The sequence below is a fragment of the Scomber japonicus genome, chromosome 23 (genome assembly GCF_027409825.1).
Source record: "Scomber japonicus isolate fScoJap1 chromosome 23, fScoJap1.pri, whole genome shotgun sequence".
Classification (NCBI taxonomy): domain Eukaryota; kingdom Metazoa; phylum Chordata; class Actinopteri; order Scombriformes; family Scombridae; genus Scomber; species Scomber japonicus.
This window is the reverse complement of record NC_070600.1, coordinates 19,861,766-19,879,941: the sequence shown is the minus strand read 5'-3', so window position 1 is coordinate 19,879,941 and position 18,176 is coordinate 19,861,766. Positions and strand designations below refer to the sequence as shown.

The window sequence follows — 18,176 nt, the reverse complement described above, 5'->3', positions numbered from 1 at the left end:
CTGCTGCCTGCTCTGCTCCGCACATCTATTTCTAAGGAGCTCAGAGAGGAGAGGGAGGTTGTGTAGTGACAGCGCCGTGCAGCAGCTCCGCCTCTCATGCTCATTTCTCTCAGACTTAAAGGAACATTCCAGTTTGTGCAAAAAAAAAAAAAAGAAAAGAAGAAGACAGAAGCTGTGAGTGGATGGAGCACAAATCCTCCTGCTCATGGCCTTAATTATGATATATATGGAGGGGAGGGCGAACAGATCCTCCTAATATGTAAATATGCTTAAAATGTTATGTTATGTTAGAACATGCAACCATGTAATGTTGTCTGTAATAATTATTAGCAAATGTAATCATAGTCATATTTCAACTTAAAGGACCAGTGTGTAAGTTTTACGTAGATCCATGCGCAAAAATGGAAAATAATAGTCATAAGTATGTTTTAATTAGTGTATAATTGCTTGAAAATACGAATTGTTGTGTTTTCTTTACCCAGAACGAGTCCTTTATATCTCACAGGGAGTGAGTAGATGTTCTTTTTAGTCACTCAGTAACTCTGGCAACCCATTTTATTTATGAGCTTATCTGTCTGGCTTTAATTAATCACTTTATTGATCACTGCAGGTCTGATGTGACTGCTAAGCTTGTGAATATATCTATCACCACTAGGGGACAGCAGAGCACCTTTGACAGCAAATCTGTGAACATCACATTTTTCCATCCTAAACGAATCCTGAACTCTACACATCAATAATATAACTCAGACTGAAATGTGCTACATTTACATCTAAAAAAGTAAAAGTAAAAATAGAAATAGAAAAGGATTTATCAGTCACACATTAAACTTCTTTCCCAAGTGAATTGCAAGAAAGGACATAAGGAGTGATGTGGATGAGAAAGCTAAACACATAGCCTATTACATTTTATTGAATGCTACATTTAGACAATGACAAACAGGTCATTAATCACAAAATGAATGTGTTGGTTGTAACATCTTTAATTAAAAACTCATAAAGTGTTCAGTTAGGTAGTTACAGTAATATCAACAAAAAACTAATCAACCCACAAAAAGATGTAGAAAACACATCAGGAGAAGCGTTTTGAAAGATTTTGACCTACCCAAAATTCAGCCCGGATTAGAACTGTAACCACTGATTATACTTTTTATTGATTCATCTGTTTAATCGATTAAACTACTTTGTCCATTGTTAAATTAGTTGTTCCCAATCTAGGGATCGGGCCCTCCAACAGACCACAAGATAAATCTAAGGGCTCGTGAAAGAAGAAAAAACAAATGTATTTACAGATTTTTTGGGCTTTCCTCTAATCTTTGCTTTTTTGTGGACACTGGAAATATTAGACATCTGAACCCCCAGGGGTGTCTAAAGCCAAACACAATGGGAACACTGATTTCATCTTTACCAAAGTGTTGCATTTTATAAGCTTATGATTGGTTTCTATATGTGAAAAGTAACATGAAACTGTAGCTGTAAAATAAATAAAATAAAAAGTAAGAAATCAAGTCAAGTGAAGGTACCGCAGTTGTACTTAAGGAACAGCACTTGAGTTAATGTTCTTACTTACTTTCCATCACTGCACATAGCATCAAATCTGACTTACAGTTTTGAAATATGATTTTTAAGTGTCGAGATGCATTAGGTATCATGTGCATCATGCATTCAGCTTGTCAACTTCTGAATGTTTCAGAAAGATGAGGTATCAAATATAAAACAAAACAAAACAGCTATATAAACAATTGATGATAGAAACATGAAAAAGGCCGCCAGCAGAAGGTTACGAAACTTGTGGGAGTTAATCATTTACACTCACGCAGAGCTACACTCACTGTCTGTCTATCTCCCCGCTCAGCAAACACCCACACACACACATTGTCATCATACCATATCTGACACGGTGACTGACCGGCGGATTAGTTAATTACACAGAGGGCAACTCAAAAAAGGGGTGGGAAGAGGAAAAAAAACTAGGCTAAATGATGTAAGGACACAAGTATTTCAAACATGCAAAGAAAGCTCTGGTGCAATTTCTGAGGAATTTACTGTCAGAGTCAAGCCCTCCACTGTAGGAAGTTAGATGTTACATTTTATTCAAAGTATCAGGTTTGAACCTGTCAGATGTTTTAGTAACAGATGAACGCTTCAGCGCAGAAAAATGAGGGACTTCTCAGACTTTTTGTGCCTGGAGAGAAAAAGCTGCCCAGACAGAGAGGCAGCGTAACCCATATATGACAGTCGTTTCACATTTTTTTGCTCCTAAAACAGGCCACAGATGTCAGAACAATTCTTTGTCATAGTTTATGTTAAAGTGAAATATTTTACAGAGCAGGTATTGTACATAGAGTTTAGTTTAGTTCAATGTCAGGGCAGATTCAGATTCACACTGAGGCTGGATTGTATTTGCTTTGGATTTAACAACACTGTAATCTTATGACAATTTTAAAAACAATACAAGAGGAAACAATATATATAAATTAAATATTGAGTACTACAGGTTTACTGAAAGTTGTTATAGCAATATCTGTAATGATGAGTTGATTACTCTGTTTGTAGATGGACATAAAAAGTTTTGCTGCTTTTCTTTGTCTTCACTTAACATTTTTTAAGGTTTGGATTCCTGGTCAGAGGTGACAAGCTACTTGAGAATATTACCTAGACTAAAGTTAAAGAAAATTATAAACATAAGCATCAATGATGAAAACAGTTGTAACAGTTGTACAGTTGTTACAGTTGTATTTATATTATTGTAAATCAAATGTCTTTAGGCTTTGACATTTAAAGACATTTAAAGATTAGAATAAACTAATAGAAATAATCAACAGATTAAAGGATAATGTAAAGAATTGTTACTTGCAGCCATTTGAGAGTTGCAGTTTTAAAAAAATATGTACAATATTATGATTATATCACCTGAATTAAAGATATGATGTACTTTTGTGCTGTACAGGGTGAGTTGTTGGTTAAACTCCAAAAATATATACAGGTAAGGTAGTATTTATTTTTTGTTTTTAAAAAACTTACCAAAAAAAGTGTTAAACACGTAACCTGCTGTGTGCGGCTCTGACCTGCAGTGTGCGGCTCTGACCAGCAGGTGGCGCTGAGTAAAAACCATGAAACCTCCTCAGAGATCATCAGAGTGGTTCACTTCCGGTCCGGCGGTAAAGCGTGTGTGCAGAAGCAACGTTATTGTGACGGAAAGACATCAAACATCTGATTTATACGGTTAAATAAAGACATATACTAAAGAGAAATGGTGAGTATAAGTTACTTATGTTTTCTATCAACTCATTAGATACTTTTTCTGTGTATTTATCTTCAACATCGCGCTGTGTTAGCCTGTTAGCTTGTTAGCATTAGTGTCTCATTCATAATCTCCACTGAATGAATGAAAACCTCACATTTACGCACATACATAGTGTTACAAGTAATATATAGGCATTTAATCAGTGTTAATGTACTTTACTACCCCCTTTGTATGTATTAGTGTAACTATGCTGCATTTTGGTCCATTTTTTTGTGCAGGAAACATCGCACCAAACTTAGAAATCTTGCAGTTTAGCTCACATGGCCTAAAAGGCTTTAATACCGAGTAAAGTTTGACTTTGCTCCAGTCTAAATCTCTACCAATGAAGACTGTTGTTGGGCTGAATGAAAGCTAATGGTGGAGGAAGTATTCAGAGCCTTTATTTGAGTTAAAGCACCAATACACCAATACAGCAATGTGAAAATTCTCCATTATAAGTAAAAGTCATGCATGAAAAATCTTAACTAAAAGTACATAAGTATTATTAAGGGCCAGCAGATAAATCTGAGGGGTCATGTTTATATATTATAATGGTAGTAGAAAGTATAATATTTACCTCTGAAATGAAGTGATGTGGAAATATGACATGACTTAAGTACATTACTTTATCGAAAGAAGAAAACTACACAACCTGTATGAGCCAAATATTGCAAAAAGGAAACTCATCTGAACTTAAAAAGCACACAAACTACAATAATATATGATACAGGCAGCTCAACATCAGCCAAGTATACACATCAAATCTGACAATATAGATTCCTCTAATTAATCTAATTGGTTTTTGACCCTCATCCATCAAAGTACAGTGCTATACATTTACTTTATGTTTTGCCAAAAGCCAGGACACAGTTATTTGGCAAGTGTTTAACAAAATTTGCTTTTTAAAAGAGAAGAACAATGTTGTCAAGGACAACTTTGCAGACAGCTATAAATAATGTAGCCAAAGACTCTTATACTAAATTTAACATAATGTATTAAACCTGTTTCATTTTGTTTTATCTGTAGAGTTTACCGCTGAACCCAAAGCCATTCCTGAACGGCCTTACAGGCAAACCAGTGATGGTGAAACTGAAGTGGGGTATGGAGTACAAGGGCTACCTGGTGTCAGTGGACGGATACATGAATATGCAGGTGAGTGTATTCATCATTAAATATTAAGAGCGATACTTCTTCAACTTGAGTTGCAATAATTTTTATAATTACATAATGTGGTTATTTTAAGCTTTTCTGTGTCTCATGATAGTTAACATAACATTTTTGGATATGAGCTGTAAGAATTATAACAGCATTTTTCATGATCGCTCAGATATTTTATAGACAAAACATAATTGATACGTTTTTCGGCAGAATGATTGATGATAGAAATAATCTTTAGCTGCAGACCTACACTCAACACAATCAGAACAATGTCCTTTATACATTAAAGCATAGTTATCAGATAAAATCAGGCAACATTTTGGAAGAGGAATGAGGCACTTGTTAATTTTCTTCTCACAGAGGCAGACAGACAGAACTTCTAGTTGTATTTAATATAAAGAGCCTGCTAGTAACTACATGTTCTACTATTATGAACTGCATGGTAGATCACTTGCACAACAAATTCAGATCTACTGTACATCCTGTTACGTCAGAATTCCTCCTTCATATATTTGGGATTTATAATGGGACTTTTAACCATGCAAATAGCCCTTCTATTGGTAGTTTTTTAACCTATTTATTTTCTTTCCTTTCAGCTGGCAAACACAGAAGAATACGTTGATGGAGCGTTGGCAGGTCACCTTGGTGAGGTGCTTGTCAGGTATGTTGTACATCTGCTCATCTTTATTCCTAAACTAGATCAGAGTCATTTTTACTTTTTTACTAGTTGATCAACAGAAGATTAACCTGCAGTTATTCTAATAATCGTATCTTCATCTTAGTCAAACATTTGCTGGTTGCAGCTTCTCGAATGTGATGATTTGAAGCTTTTATGTGTCATACAGTAAAACAAGACATTTGAAGATGTTACATTGGGCTCCAATGAGTTAAAATAGGCTTTTTCAAATCATTTTCTGACATTTTATATGATTCATTAGCAATATAACTGGCAGCCTTTTCAACAACTCTTAAACAGAATTGTCTAAAATAAAGTTTAAGAGGCCTGTCAAACAGCAGTGTAGATACACACAACATCAAATTTGCCTTTGATGTAGAGAAAGTGTCTTTTATGTCCTGAAGTCTGTAGATTTCTAACTACCTTAACTAACCTGGGGCAATAATTAACATTTTGTTTGCTTAGAGAAATCAGTGTAATATTATATGATAAACACACACTGTGCTCTTCTCTTCACTTATGAGAATAAACATGTTTTATCTCCCCCACAGGTGCAATAACGTTTTGTACATCAGAGGCGTAGAAGAAGAGGAAGAGGACGGAGAAATGAGAGAGTGATATCGCTGAAGAGGTCTCGGCCCGGTGTTCTGTCTGAGTGTGATTGTACCTCGTAGTTGAGTTAATGTGTGTTTGTGTTTTCACCATGTGAAACAAATGAACGATTGGGTTTTTTTTTTTTTTTTTTTTCAAGCTGTTTTTGAAAGCGTTTTTTTTTACCTGTATGTGAGACCAATTTTATGTTGTGAAGTTGTAATACAGACACAATAAAAAAGGATTATTGTACTCTTTCTTAAACGGGACTCCTGTGTTTTTTGAATTATAAGGTCTGACAAGAAAAGATAAACTGTAAATCCTTTAATTATTACACTGCTGGACAGTTAAACTACAGAGGCAGACTCACAGTTTGAATGGTTGCGACTGAAGCACCGCCCCTCTTTGTGCACTTTAAACTCTGCCTCCCCTGGACAAATATTTGCCTGTTTCCTAAACTACACTCTGCAACAACAGAATCTGAAGAAACTGAATTAAAATGTCCAACAAGTACAGACTACTGGTGAAGAACGCCAAACAGGTGGTTCTGATCTGCAACAATGGAGAGAAATACCTGACGAAGACTGGGATGCAAAGTCTTTGTGTGATTGAAAATGGGAGCGTTGTAATAGGGAGGTAAGACCAAAACTATAGTTAAATCAAGAAATGTGACAGCTTGTGTTAGTTTGCACCCATATAGCTGCTCTCTAATCTGATCTGTTGAAAATTTAACTTGAAAAAGCAAAGTCAAAATTATTCTCCTGCAGCATTTACAACGGTGTAGAGTAGGCGGCCATCCTAATGCTGTAACGACTCATTACACACCATAAAACAAGAAAATGTAGATAATCTTGCCATTATGATTCATTAGTATCTCAAGTATTTGCTGACAAATGGAATAAACATCTTTATATATATAAAAGTCAGGGTTCAACGTGACCAATTATCACATATTTTATTAGTGGTGACTTGTGGCTCAGATTGACACTCCTATAATTATCTCCAATTATAGCTAAATTATCTTTTTTTGAATGTATTATCTTTATTGAGCAAGTGAGGACAGTGTGCAGATGTCACGTCATCCTCCCACCAACACACCTGTTACCTTTGGATGATCTGTTTTATTATTATCTTGCATTTTTCTTATATAACTTCTATTCATATTTGAGTTCATTGACAATGTCTATGTACAATGTAATGGGTTCACAGCCAGAAGAGGGGAAGAGTGAATCAGAAGATGTTATGTGTACCTAAATACCTTTTTGCATGCACACACAACCTCTTACTGTTAGTGGGGCAAGAAAATATAAATGTACAAAAAACTGTATTATTGAAATTAAAAATTGAAGTTACTGGAAAATATTCACATTTTCATTTTTACTTTAAAACTATTAGCAGCAGCAGGTAGAAGGCTGTTAGAAAAAAAGGCTAATAACTATAAAGTGTGCCAATGAAATGCTCCATTGCATCAATTAGGCTGATATTACAGGCCTTACAAGTGTTTGTAAAATTGAGCATCAACACCCACTGCTCACTAGAAGCAAATATTCTTCTGTTTTTTTAATTTACTTTAAACAAAAGTTGAATCTCCTAGTTGCAGGAAAAGTATTCCTCTGATACAAGTCACTACTCTTTGTATGGAAAATGGAAAGTTTGGCTTGAGGTGCAAGAGGAAGAGGAGATCATGTTGTTACCTAAATCAGTGAGGTTTATCTTCTGTAAGGCTCAGACTCATCAGGCTCAGTTCAGCTTTAATCAGTCTAAACTGTGCACTGTCTGGCTCAGCTGTATCTTAAATTTAATTAATTAATATCTTCTTCCAGTGATGGGCTGATTAAGGCTGTGGGGCCTGCTGACACCATCAGGGCTCAGTATCCAGAAGCGTCTTTTGATAAAGTGATTGATGCAACAGGAATGTGTGTCCTGCCTGGTGAGTATCAGTTTTTATGGTACCTGCACTCAGGCTCAGCCCAGTCTACATGCATGTGGTAGCTTTGGACTCTTGCATAATATTTGTCTTGTTTCAGGGTTGGTTGACGCCCACACTCATCCAGTTTGGGCTGGTGACCGGGTACATGAATTCGCAATGAAGGTACAACATCATGACCAATATGGTTTTCCACTCACTTCCACAACTGCATCTAAGTAATGAAATGAATGTCACTCCTACAGCTGGCAGGTGCCACCTACATGGACGTACACCGGGCCGGTGGAGGGATCCACTTCACGGTGGAGCACACTCGAGCTGCGGCGCCCTCGGAGCTGCTGGCCTCACTGAGCAGCAGGTTGGTTCGGATGCAGCGGGCGGGTACCACTCTGGTGGAGTGTAAGAGCGGCTACGGCCTGGAGCTGCAGACTGAGCTCAAGATGCTGGAGGTGATCGAAGCGGCCAGACGCACCCTGCCCATCAACATCTCCTCAACCTACTGTGGAGCCCATGCAGTGCCCAAGTATGAACTCACCTCAGAAATGATTTCACTTTACATCTTCATTGTTATCTTCCTCTAATCACTGTTTCTCTGTCCTTTATCCAGAGGGAAGACAGTAGCAGAGGCCACAAAGGACATTCTGCAGGTTCAGCTGCCTCTGCTGAAGGATCGTATGTCTGCTGGGACTCTCAGAGTCGACAACATTGATGTTTTCTGTGAGCAGGGAGTGTTTGACCTTAGCTCAACACGCTCCATCCTGCAGGCTGGCAAAGACATGGGCCTCAACATCAACTTCCATGGAGATGAGCTCCATCCTATGAACTCTGCTCAGGTATTGTTCACTTCTGCATTTATTGATGTTTTTGGTGACACACTTGGAAAAACCCATATTTCTCAGATGCTGCTTTTCCTCCAAGAATACACAAAATACAGCTTTGAAAATGTTCATGTATGACATCTTTTCTTGATAAAGGTCTTTAGATTATTATTATTATATTATTAATCATTATGAATAATGTCAAATAACTAAGTTTTAATACTATACTGCAACAATTGCTGATTTGATTGCCAGTTCTGTAAACGTGTGTGTGTGTGTGTGTGTGTGTGTGTGTGTAGTTGGGAGCAGAGCTTGGAGCCTTAGCCATCAGTCACCTGGAGGAGGTGACAGATGAGGGGATTACTGCCATGGCAAAAGCAAAAACCGCTGCAGTCCTTCTACCAACTACAGCTTACATTCTTCGGTATTGTAACACACACACATTAACATTCCCTCACACTGACCCTTTACAGCTGTGAGGTGTAGTAATATATGTGTTTGTGTGTGTGTGTGTGTGTGTGTGTGTGTTTGTCCAGACTGCCTCAGCCCCGGGCCAGAAACATGTTGGAAGCTGGAGTAATTGTTGCCCTCGGCAGCGACTTCAACCCCAACGCCTACTGCTGCTCCATGGTGAGTACATCAGAAGAGATGTGAGGTGTCAGTCAGCACTTCTCTAGCTTCCTGTTTATGTGCATCCTCCCCTCCCTTTCTTGTATCCTCCTCCAGCCAATAGTCATGCACCTGGCCTGCGTCAATATGAGGATGTCCATGCCTGAGGCTTTGGCAGCGGCCACCATCAATGCAGCCTACGCCCTTGGGCGCTCCCACACACACGGCTCCCTGGAGGTCAACAAACACGGAGACCTGCTGGTCCTCAACACCACACGGTAAATCAACTATGACAGAAAAACATAACAATGACTAAATTTACACACACGGGAAAAAACTCTGTCCTTTTGATGAAAGATTTCATGTTTTTCGTCTTGCTTTTGGTATAAGTTGATTAGACATTTGTGTTTAGCTGTTTTGATAGTTTGATCAAGGAAATCAGAGGTGATGTAATGTACAAGATTTAAAGAAATATTCCTAATATTTTGCCCTCTTTATGTATATTTATAGGTTGTATAAAATATTTGTCAATATAATGCACTCCAGTACACCAAGACCACCCACCACAATCTCAATAATAAAAATAAAGGAAAATGATCACCTTTTTGACAATGCCAACAAAAAAGCTTCATAAAACTAAAATTTATGGCAGAGCTGTCGTATTGGATTGCACAGGTGTTCCTAATAAAGTGCTCAGTGACCGTGTATTTAGTTACTGCAAAGAGGAATAGTTAAAGTTAAAGCTTGACTTGAGTGCATTTTAGTTAAGATCCAGTAGAGGGCTTCAAATACCTCAAACTAAAATTAGCAGCTAGGGAGTCAACTGAGACTACAAGAATTTGATCTGATACATGAATCTGGAGGAGAGTAGTTGTAAGATGATTTAATCTCTAAGACTGAGTTTATGAGAGGCCATTTATATAAAATTATCCATGTGGTTTAAATGTAAAATTAGGTAGTTTCGTCTTCTGAGCTCTCATCTCAAGGAAAGTTTGAGACTTAAAGTTCATTTGGCCATAAATTGCAGCTTTGCAGAGATCCGGCTGTGTAAACATATATCTTTATTAAACAGTTACAATTTTTTTTTTTACCATTTATTTCAGACGGGCTGAATAACACATTCTTAAGTGATGGCAGGAACAGCAAAATCAGTGTGGGATGTTTTACTAGCTGTTGTTTTAATAAGATGTTCCAAACATTAAAAAGGTTGCACATCTGAAATTTCCAAGACAAGGACAATTTATATACCAACATTTCATTTATTTGTTTGGCATTTCTATTGAGATGTGAGCCAAATAAACAAGTGAAATGTTGGTATTTTGTCCTCATTGACTTGGAAATTTCAGATTTGACCTTTTCATATATTTTTGAAACATGCTCACTGGATATTGGGTTTTGCACTCCACTGAGAATCCCATTGTTGAAGCACAACCAGCTTTCCCCAATTCTTTTTCAATAAGACGTTTTGAGTTGTTGCTTTCTTAGTGTAGACACATCTGCTAAAAATCTTCTGATTTGGTTTCAGCAGCTAATCTAAATAAACCTAAAGTGTTATTATGTTTTACTAAATGTGTCTAAAGTCCCAGTGAGTATCAGCCTGTAGACACACTTAAATGTATTCATCATTACATAGGTGCTGCTTCATCTGTTTATATGACATATTAGTGTGTGAAATGAGTGCTGTCCTCTGTTTACTTTAATGCAGATGGGAGCATCTGATCTACCAGCTGGGTGGACATCAGGAGCTCGTCCGATACGTCGTCATCAAAGGCAACGTAGTCTACGATAACGACAAAACTGTGGACTTATAACCAGGGAGAAAGATCATTCCGCCTATTAAGAAATGTGCTAAGTCCAATGAATCAATGTTACTATCTTAACAGTATTAATGAATTCTCCACAGATCAATGTTTTTAAAGGTAAAATGTCACGTTTGATGTCTCTCTATTCATGTATCTCTGTTACTGTGATGGCTAACAGACATTAGGTCAGCTTATTCAGTGATTACACATAAGAGGAATTTCATTATCAGCACAGAAACAGGTTAAATATTTGGCACCTCAGATGATCAGAGTTTATTGATTTAGTGCTATCTGACCTGTAGCTGTAACTCTGCAACGACCTGGTGTTCACTCCGCTCTTATCCGTGTAACCAAAGAGTGTTTTGTGAGGTGAAAGCAGACACAAAAAACTACAGAATAAAGATTGGTGAAGCAAAAGTAACAAAAGTCAATGAGTCACTATCACCTGAAACTAAACATCAATTAAACCTTTCACACATGTGTAAAGAGTGCTCTCTGCTTTTATTGACACACAATGCTAGTTTTTAACTAAATGGATCCACAGGCATGGCTTAAAAACCAAATACTGACACAGACCAATACTCTTCAAATATTTTACATTTTACAACACTCACTATATAATGTGATTTAAAAAATAAAAGATGCAATATTAAGAAAACTAGATTAAATGCTATTCACAAAAATAAATGATCAGAACAATGAAAAAAGATCATAGTGGCACACATGATAACTAGATTATTATAAACAACAGATGTATGTAACAGATATGATGTACTGTGGCACTGAGCAAAAAAAAAAAGATATATTTTATGTAATCAAAGGTTGAGTGCATTAAATGAGCACAAATCCCTTCAAGCTTCGTACTTCTTCCCTCCTCGGTGGATCTGTTGGTAAAGCGTCATGGAGAAAGCCATACCAAGGAGCTGGAAGAAGAAAACCACACTAGGTCAAAAATCATCATTATCATCATCATCTAGTGCTGTTTGTAGAGTTTGTATGTAAGCACAGTATTAAATGACACTTACCTGTATGACCAACACACACATGGCGATGGTTCCCAGGACGTGTTTGTTGTCATCCAGCCACTCCTCTACTTTCTCATAGCAACCCTGAAAAAACACATATTAACAGTTTTTAGCAAAGGAGAAGGGAAAGTATGGAAGTAAAGCAGAATTAGATGAGAGGAATCCAGTTTGAGACCAGGATCAGGTCATTCATGTAAAGATCGTTTTAAGAAATGGGTCCAGGATATCCTTTGTTTTTATGTCTAGTGTCTACTGTGGCCTGTTTTTCAGTTTCATTTCCCTGCAGATGAGATTTGATAAGGACAGGTCTCTCTCCCTTCTCCTTTCTCTCTTAACCCAACTGGTTTAAAGAAGATAGCTACACACCTAAAGCCCAGTTTCCTCTCATTAAAGGGGAGTTTTTCCTTCCTCATGTAGGTCTTCTGTAGAATGAAAAGTCCAGTCCTCGTAGCCAAGTGGTTACAGCTCATACCGAATACCCACAAATGCCTTTTTTGCATGTCATACCCATTTCTCTTTCTCTCCCCTTGTTTCCTGTTGGCCTCTCTGCCCTGAACTGCCCCCAAAAAAACCCAAAATTATTTGAAAAAGTGCCCTGAGGAGAAACTTCTGTTGTGATTTGAAGCTATATTTATAAAACCTAATTGAAACTGAATTTAAAAAATGTGTTGGCTATGATACAAGCTTCAAAGTTCCTATGATTAATTACCAACATTCAGAGGCAGTATTCACACATTTTACTTGACTAAAAGTAGTAATACAACAGTAGAAAAACTCCAATTGTGAGTTAATGTATGTAACATCGGGTGAATTTACTTTAAAGGTGCAGTGTGTGGGATTTAGTGACATCTAGTGGTGAGATTTCAGATTGCATTATTAACCAAGCGGAGCTGAGTGTAAAGTTAAATTCTTTTTTTTTAACAAAATTTGATAAGACATGTCAGTTTAACAGTTTAAAGATTTTATGACCACACACACACGTATATACACTGACCCGTGTCCAGAAGACGTTGGAGGCGTTGCGTCCGCAGCCCTCATAAATCTGCTGGCAGCAGCGGTCAGGAACCACGTTGACTTGCAGGGCAGTGTACCAGTCATTGTGATTCATGACTCCACAACACCGCCACTAGTGCACAGACAGGAGAGGAAACCACAGTCAGTTATTAATAAGTATCAGAAAAACAAGTTTTATCTATCTTTAAAAATAGCTTATAAAAGCAACAGAGAGACTAAAAACAGGAGTGCATACATTTAAAAAGAAGAGAACTGGTTAGAAATAACTTCATAAAGCACAATATAAAGCAGCAAGAGGATTTTAAAATACACCTCCATGCTTTCCCAAACCTTAATATAACCTTTGCTATATTGTGATATGTGTGTTTAAAGCATACCTCTCCTTGTATGGTGTTCCATGCATCCTTCAGTCCAGCGTTGTTTTCTGTGTTGTAGAGCACCAGCCCTTCTTTCAAGTCCCGTCTGGCATTTTCACTCACCTGCAAGGACAGAGGGTAGAGAAGTGGATTATGGGATATGTAGGCACACTCATCTATAGTGCTTATTAATAGATATGAATGCTCCTTTACCTTGTCGGTGTAGACAAAGAACAGGATGAGGAGGATCAGCTCGGCCAACAGGATGATCAACAGAACGATGAAAAACTGAATAAAATTAAAAGAAAAAGAAGAAAACGTCAGTTCAACTTGACCAGAAACATGCCTGATATACTAAAGTTGCATTCAGTCAATACAAAATATGGGAAATATGAGCTTCTTACTTAAAAAAAGAAACTTTATTTTAGCTTTTTAATGTAAATCACAAAAAATAAACATGAGGTTTGGTGGAGGATTCTGGCTTTTCTGATATCAGTGGCACAAAAGTTTAAAAATTACATCAATAAAATAGATTTAGAATATCAGATTGTTACAAAAGTTATAATTCCCACACACCCTGAACTAAGACACTACCCTGATACAGAAAACCACACACCAGTGACACATGGGCGTTGCAGTATAAGTCTACTCACGCTCAGCAGCAGGCACTTGTTCTCCTTGATTGCACCCAGGCAACCCAGGAATCCCGTCACCATGACAACCGTGCCGAGGGTGATGATGAGGTTGGCGGCGGAGAGCGACGGGAACGAGGGCGACAGCGTGGCAAAGCTACCCTGGGAAACCGACAGCCACACGCCAACACCGAGCAGCCCGCACCCGCCCAGCTGAGAAACGAACAACAGGAAATTCAAGAAACTTCCTGCTGATTTAATGATAACTGAGTACTTTAATTGGTACACTGATCTTTCTGCTGATTCACTGGAACATCAAAAGGTGTATTTTCTGTCTTAGTGTGCGTGTGTGTGTGTGTGTGTGTGAGGAGCCGATATCTTATAATTACCCAAAAGAGCAGGTTGAAGAGGAAGAGCATGTATTTAACACAGCAGATGCAGCCGCGAGCCATGATTAAATCGACAGTCACTGCAAAAAAAAGGAAGAAATTAAATATTTAAGAACCTAAGATAAAACTTTTATCACATCAAAGTCATCTATTAAAGGGACATCAGAGCTCACCAACCCTCTTTATTCTCTTGTTAAATCACGCTTACTGCAAACATGTTGCTCTCTTCGGAGCGTCAAGCTGCAACCACATCAAAAAGGAAAGGATAAAAAACTCACCACTTCAACAAGCAGATGAACCGAGAAGCTCGAGTGGTCTACCTGCAACACAGAGAGGGCATTAAAATTCATATTACACTGTATTTTGTATACAAGTTATCACAGAAAGCAAAGTCTTAAGTTCACAGAAAAAAACTCCTCAGTTGACTATTATTGTTATTTTTAAAGATTAACACATTATTCATTGAGTTTTATGGCAGATTTTAGAGACTGATACCAATACTGATGCTTTAAATTACAGCTATTAAACTAATCAACTATTTTAAATAATTGAATTTAGGGTCATTTTTTAATGTGAATATTTCCTGGTTTCTTTAGTCTTAAAGGAAGTAAACTAAATATATATTTGGGTTGTGGACTGTTGGTGGATATCTGACACATTTACAGTCTTTTTAGTATCAAATTCCCTCTTAGCGTTTCCCTGTTGAGCTGTGGGGGAAGTATAGTAACAAAAAGGGACTTTGGCACTAAAAACACTGTAACGTTGAAACATAGAAGACTTGATTTGACTCATTTGGATGACTGAAGCTTCATATTCGCATCAGATAAACTGTTAAATAAATGTTTTTCCACAGGAGGAGGACTGTGGATTTCGTCCTCCATCACTTCCATTGTAAGTGCATTATGAACTTCTAATGGTCAGTATGAACAGGAGGAATGATTACAGGAAGAAAAAGTGGTTTCACTGTTCATTTGGGCTCCTAACCATTGTTTAAGACAGGCATAATGTCAGTGTTTGTTGAAGTCATTAAAAGATCAGTAATGTGTATAAACTCAGAGGTAAAACTATATTTTTAGTCATGAGAAACACACAACATGCTTATTTTTTCAACAATAGGTCAATCTCTGCCAGAAAGAAACAGTATTTTTAAGTAATAAGTCTAACTGTTGTTTTGTGTTCAGCACAGCTGGTTTTCATGGCCGTGAACTCATACTGTACAGTTAACTATTAAATGTTTCATGAGCACAGTCTGGGAGTGTCTCGATAACAGTGTTACATGTTTATACAAAATTCATTAACTGACTTAAATAGACTGTTTGATTGTAGGTGTGCCATAAAGCACAGCACTTTACTAAGAGAAGTACTTTAGCTACCATTATTATTATTATCAGCGAGTGGAAGAAGTATTCAGATCATTTCCTCAAGTAAAAGTACAAACACAGCAATGTTAAAAATACTTAAAATTAAAAAGTCCTTCATGAAAAATACTACTTTATTATCAGCTTGATGTAGTTAAAGTATTACAGTAAAAGTACTGCAGTATTATGAGTGATGTAGTATGCAGTATTACAGTATTACAGTAAAAGTAGTGATATATTATTATATATGACAGTTAGAGCAGCATGTTACTGTTGTAGCTGCTGGAGGTGGAGCTAGTTTATACTACTTTATATACAGTTAGCTAGTTTATACTACTTTATATACAGTTAGCTAGTTTACATTACTTTATATACAGTTAGCTAGTTTACACTACTTTATATACAGTTAGCTAGTTTACACTACTTTATATACAGTTAGCTAGTTTACACTACTTTATATACAGTTAGCTAGTTTACACTACTTTATATACAGTTAGCTAGTTTACACTACTTTATATACAGTTAGCTAGTTTATACTACTTTATATACAGTTAGCTAGTTTACACTACTTTATATACAGTTAGCTAGTTTAGTCCAGTGGCTCCCAACCTAGGGGCCGAGGCCCCTCCAAAGGGTCAGCAGATAAATGTGAGGGGTCGTGAGATGATTAATGGGAGAGGAAAGAGGAAAAATCAAAGTTCTGATAAACAAATGTGTTTTCAGTTTTGGACTTTTTCTCTAATCTTGTTGTTTTGGTGAAATATTGGATCCATGTGAGAAGTTTAAAGGGAAAAATCACTATTTGGTGGAGCTGTTAACAACTCATAGACATCTGAAATGTGACCCTGACTACACACTGCTTTTTGTAAGACGTCAAAATGAAACCATGTGAGAAGTTCAGAGGGACTTTAGAGACTTTGTTATATTATTCATTGTGTCAAATCTTCTTTTGAAAAGAAACTAAAGCTATCAAATAAATGCAGTGGAGCAGAAAGTACAATATTACCCTCTGAAATGTAGTGAAGTGGAAATATAAAGTAACATAAAAGGGAAAACACTCAAAGTACAAATACCTCAACATTTCACTTAAGGGCCTGAGTAAATGTAGTGACTTTCCATTTCTAGAGTATTATTATCATTATAACAGTGATTATTATAATAACAGTGATTATTATTATTACAGTATCCTCCATCTCCAATCTTGTCTCGACGTGACGTCACTGGATTGAACTTCAGTCTGTGGTTTGACAAAAGTTTGCGCAAAAAAAAGACAAAATAAACCTTCTTAAACTCACTAAATAGACTCGTTTGATACGTAAACCATATCCAAACACGAATATCTTTGCCTCTAGTCAATTTCAGCACTTCCTCGCTGCTCAGGGCCATGATTGTTTTCATGCCCATGCCCTCGGAAATGAGACAAGAAAAGGGGGAAAGAGAGAGAGAGAGAGAGGGACAGAGAGGGAGAGAAAAGAAGGATACTTTCTCTTACCTTTGGCTACAAACCGGAGCTCATTGTCCCGGTAAAATGTATCAGCCGCAGTAACTTTCACATGCCTCCCTTCACAGCATCATCCGGTGTGGAAAGCATTTAAAATCCGACGTTAGTGAGCTGTGAAGTCGGCTTTGAAGTTTCGTCGATGGCTGCAGAAAGAGGAGGAGGGTATTTTCTCTGGAAGAGGGCGGAGCGCAGCGGAGGACTGAGGCCGACCTGGAGGCGTGACCGTCGGCGGGGAAGAGAGGCGAGCAGTCGGCCAATGACCCTGGTTGTGTCAATGTGACCGTGGAAAAATAGCAGAGGTGGAAAATAACTACATTGACTCAAGTGATGTAGTTAAGTGTCATTTTGTGGTGCTTGTAGAGCTACTGTACTGGAGTATGTTGCTTTACACTTCAACTCCACTATAATTAAAAGGGAAATATTGCACTTTCTACTCCACTACATTTATTTGACAGCTTTAATTACTTTTCAGATGATTTGACACAACAGATAATATAACAAGTCACTAAAGTCCTTCTAAACTTCTCACATGGTTTCATTTTATTGTCTTAAAAACATTTCAGATGTCTGAGTTGTTAACAGCTCCACCAAATAGTGATCCCCCCCACTAAACTTCCCACATGGATCCAATATTTCAGCAAAAATCAAAGACTACAGAAAAAATGAAAAGACTGAAAACAGATTTGTGTATCACAACTTTGTTTTTGTCTTATTTCCTCTCTGTTGCCCTTTGGAGGGGCCTCGACCCCTAGGTTGGGAACCACTGGACTAAACTAGCTCACAAGAAAACATATTTTGACCTCATAAAATATCCTAATGATGTACACACTTTCACTATATGTGCAATAACTTTTATAATTTTTGGGCTACAGAAAGGCAATTGATTTGTAACACAGACCTTGATTTGTATATATTTTTAGGTATGTTTTTGATTATTAGTTTTGAACATAGTTTTTTCCTGTGATTGGTGGATAATCTCTCCATTTACTAAAAATTCAGATCAGATTTTTTGTAGTAAAGTATATCTTCATGCC

General features: G+C 37.3%; 3 protein-coding genes across 3 annotated transcripts; 2 read left to right on the top strand and 1 right to left on the bottom strand.

Moving 5' to 3' along the window:
* Positions 1-3,143: 3,143 nt before the first annotated feature.
* On the top strand, positions 3,144-5,969 carry snrpf (small nuclear ribonucleoprotein polypeptide F). Its single transcript, XM_053314176.1, has 4 exons — positions 3,144-3,256; positions 4,313-4,438; positions 5,041-5,105; positions 5,672-5,969. Exons 1-4 carry the CDS (start codon positions 3,254-3,256, stop codon positions 5,736-5,738), a joined length of 261 nt encoding a protein of 86 aa, XP_053170151.1. The 5' UTR covers positions 3,144-3,253; the 3' UTR covers positions 5,739-5,969.
* A 187-nt stretch (positions 5,970-6,156) lies between these two features.
* On the top strand, positions 6,157-11,347 carry amdhd1 (amidohydrolase domain containing 1). The gene is made up of 9 exons (XM_053314165.1): positions 6,157-6,347; positions 7,535-7,641; positions 7,739-7,803; positions 7,884-8,161; positions 8,246-8,471; positions 8,756-8,880; positions 8,993-9,086; positions 9,183-9,343; positions 10,771-11,347. Exons 1-9 carry the CDS (start codon positions 6,211-6,213, stop codon positions 10,874-10,876), a joined length of 1,299 nt encoding a protein of 432 aa, XP_053170140.1. The 5' UTR covers positions 6,157-6,210; the 3' UTR covers positions 10,877-11,347.
* Positions 11,348-11,349: 2 nt separating this feature from the next.
* On the bottom strand, positions 11,350-17,302 carry LOC128353468 (tetraspanin-9). The gene is made up of 9 exons (XM_053314171.1): positions 17,134-17,302; positions 14,562-14,603; positions 14,284-14,363; positions 13,916-14,107; positions 13,476-13,550; positions 13,284-13,385; positions 12,887-13,018; positions 11,893-11,976; positions 11,350-11,790 (listed from the first exon to the last, which is right to left on the bottom strand). Exons 3-9 carry the CDS (start codon positions 14,344-14,346, stop codon positions 11,719-11,721), a joined length of 720 nt encoding a protein of 239 aa, XP_053170146.1. The 5' UTR covers positions 14,347-14,363; positions 14,562-14,603; positions 17,134-17,302; the 3' UTR covers positions 11,350-11,718.
* Between the last annotated feature and the right edge of the window lie 874 nt (positions 17,303-18,176).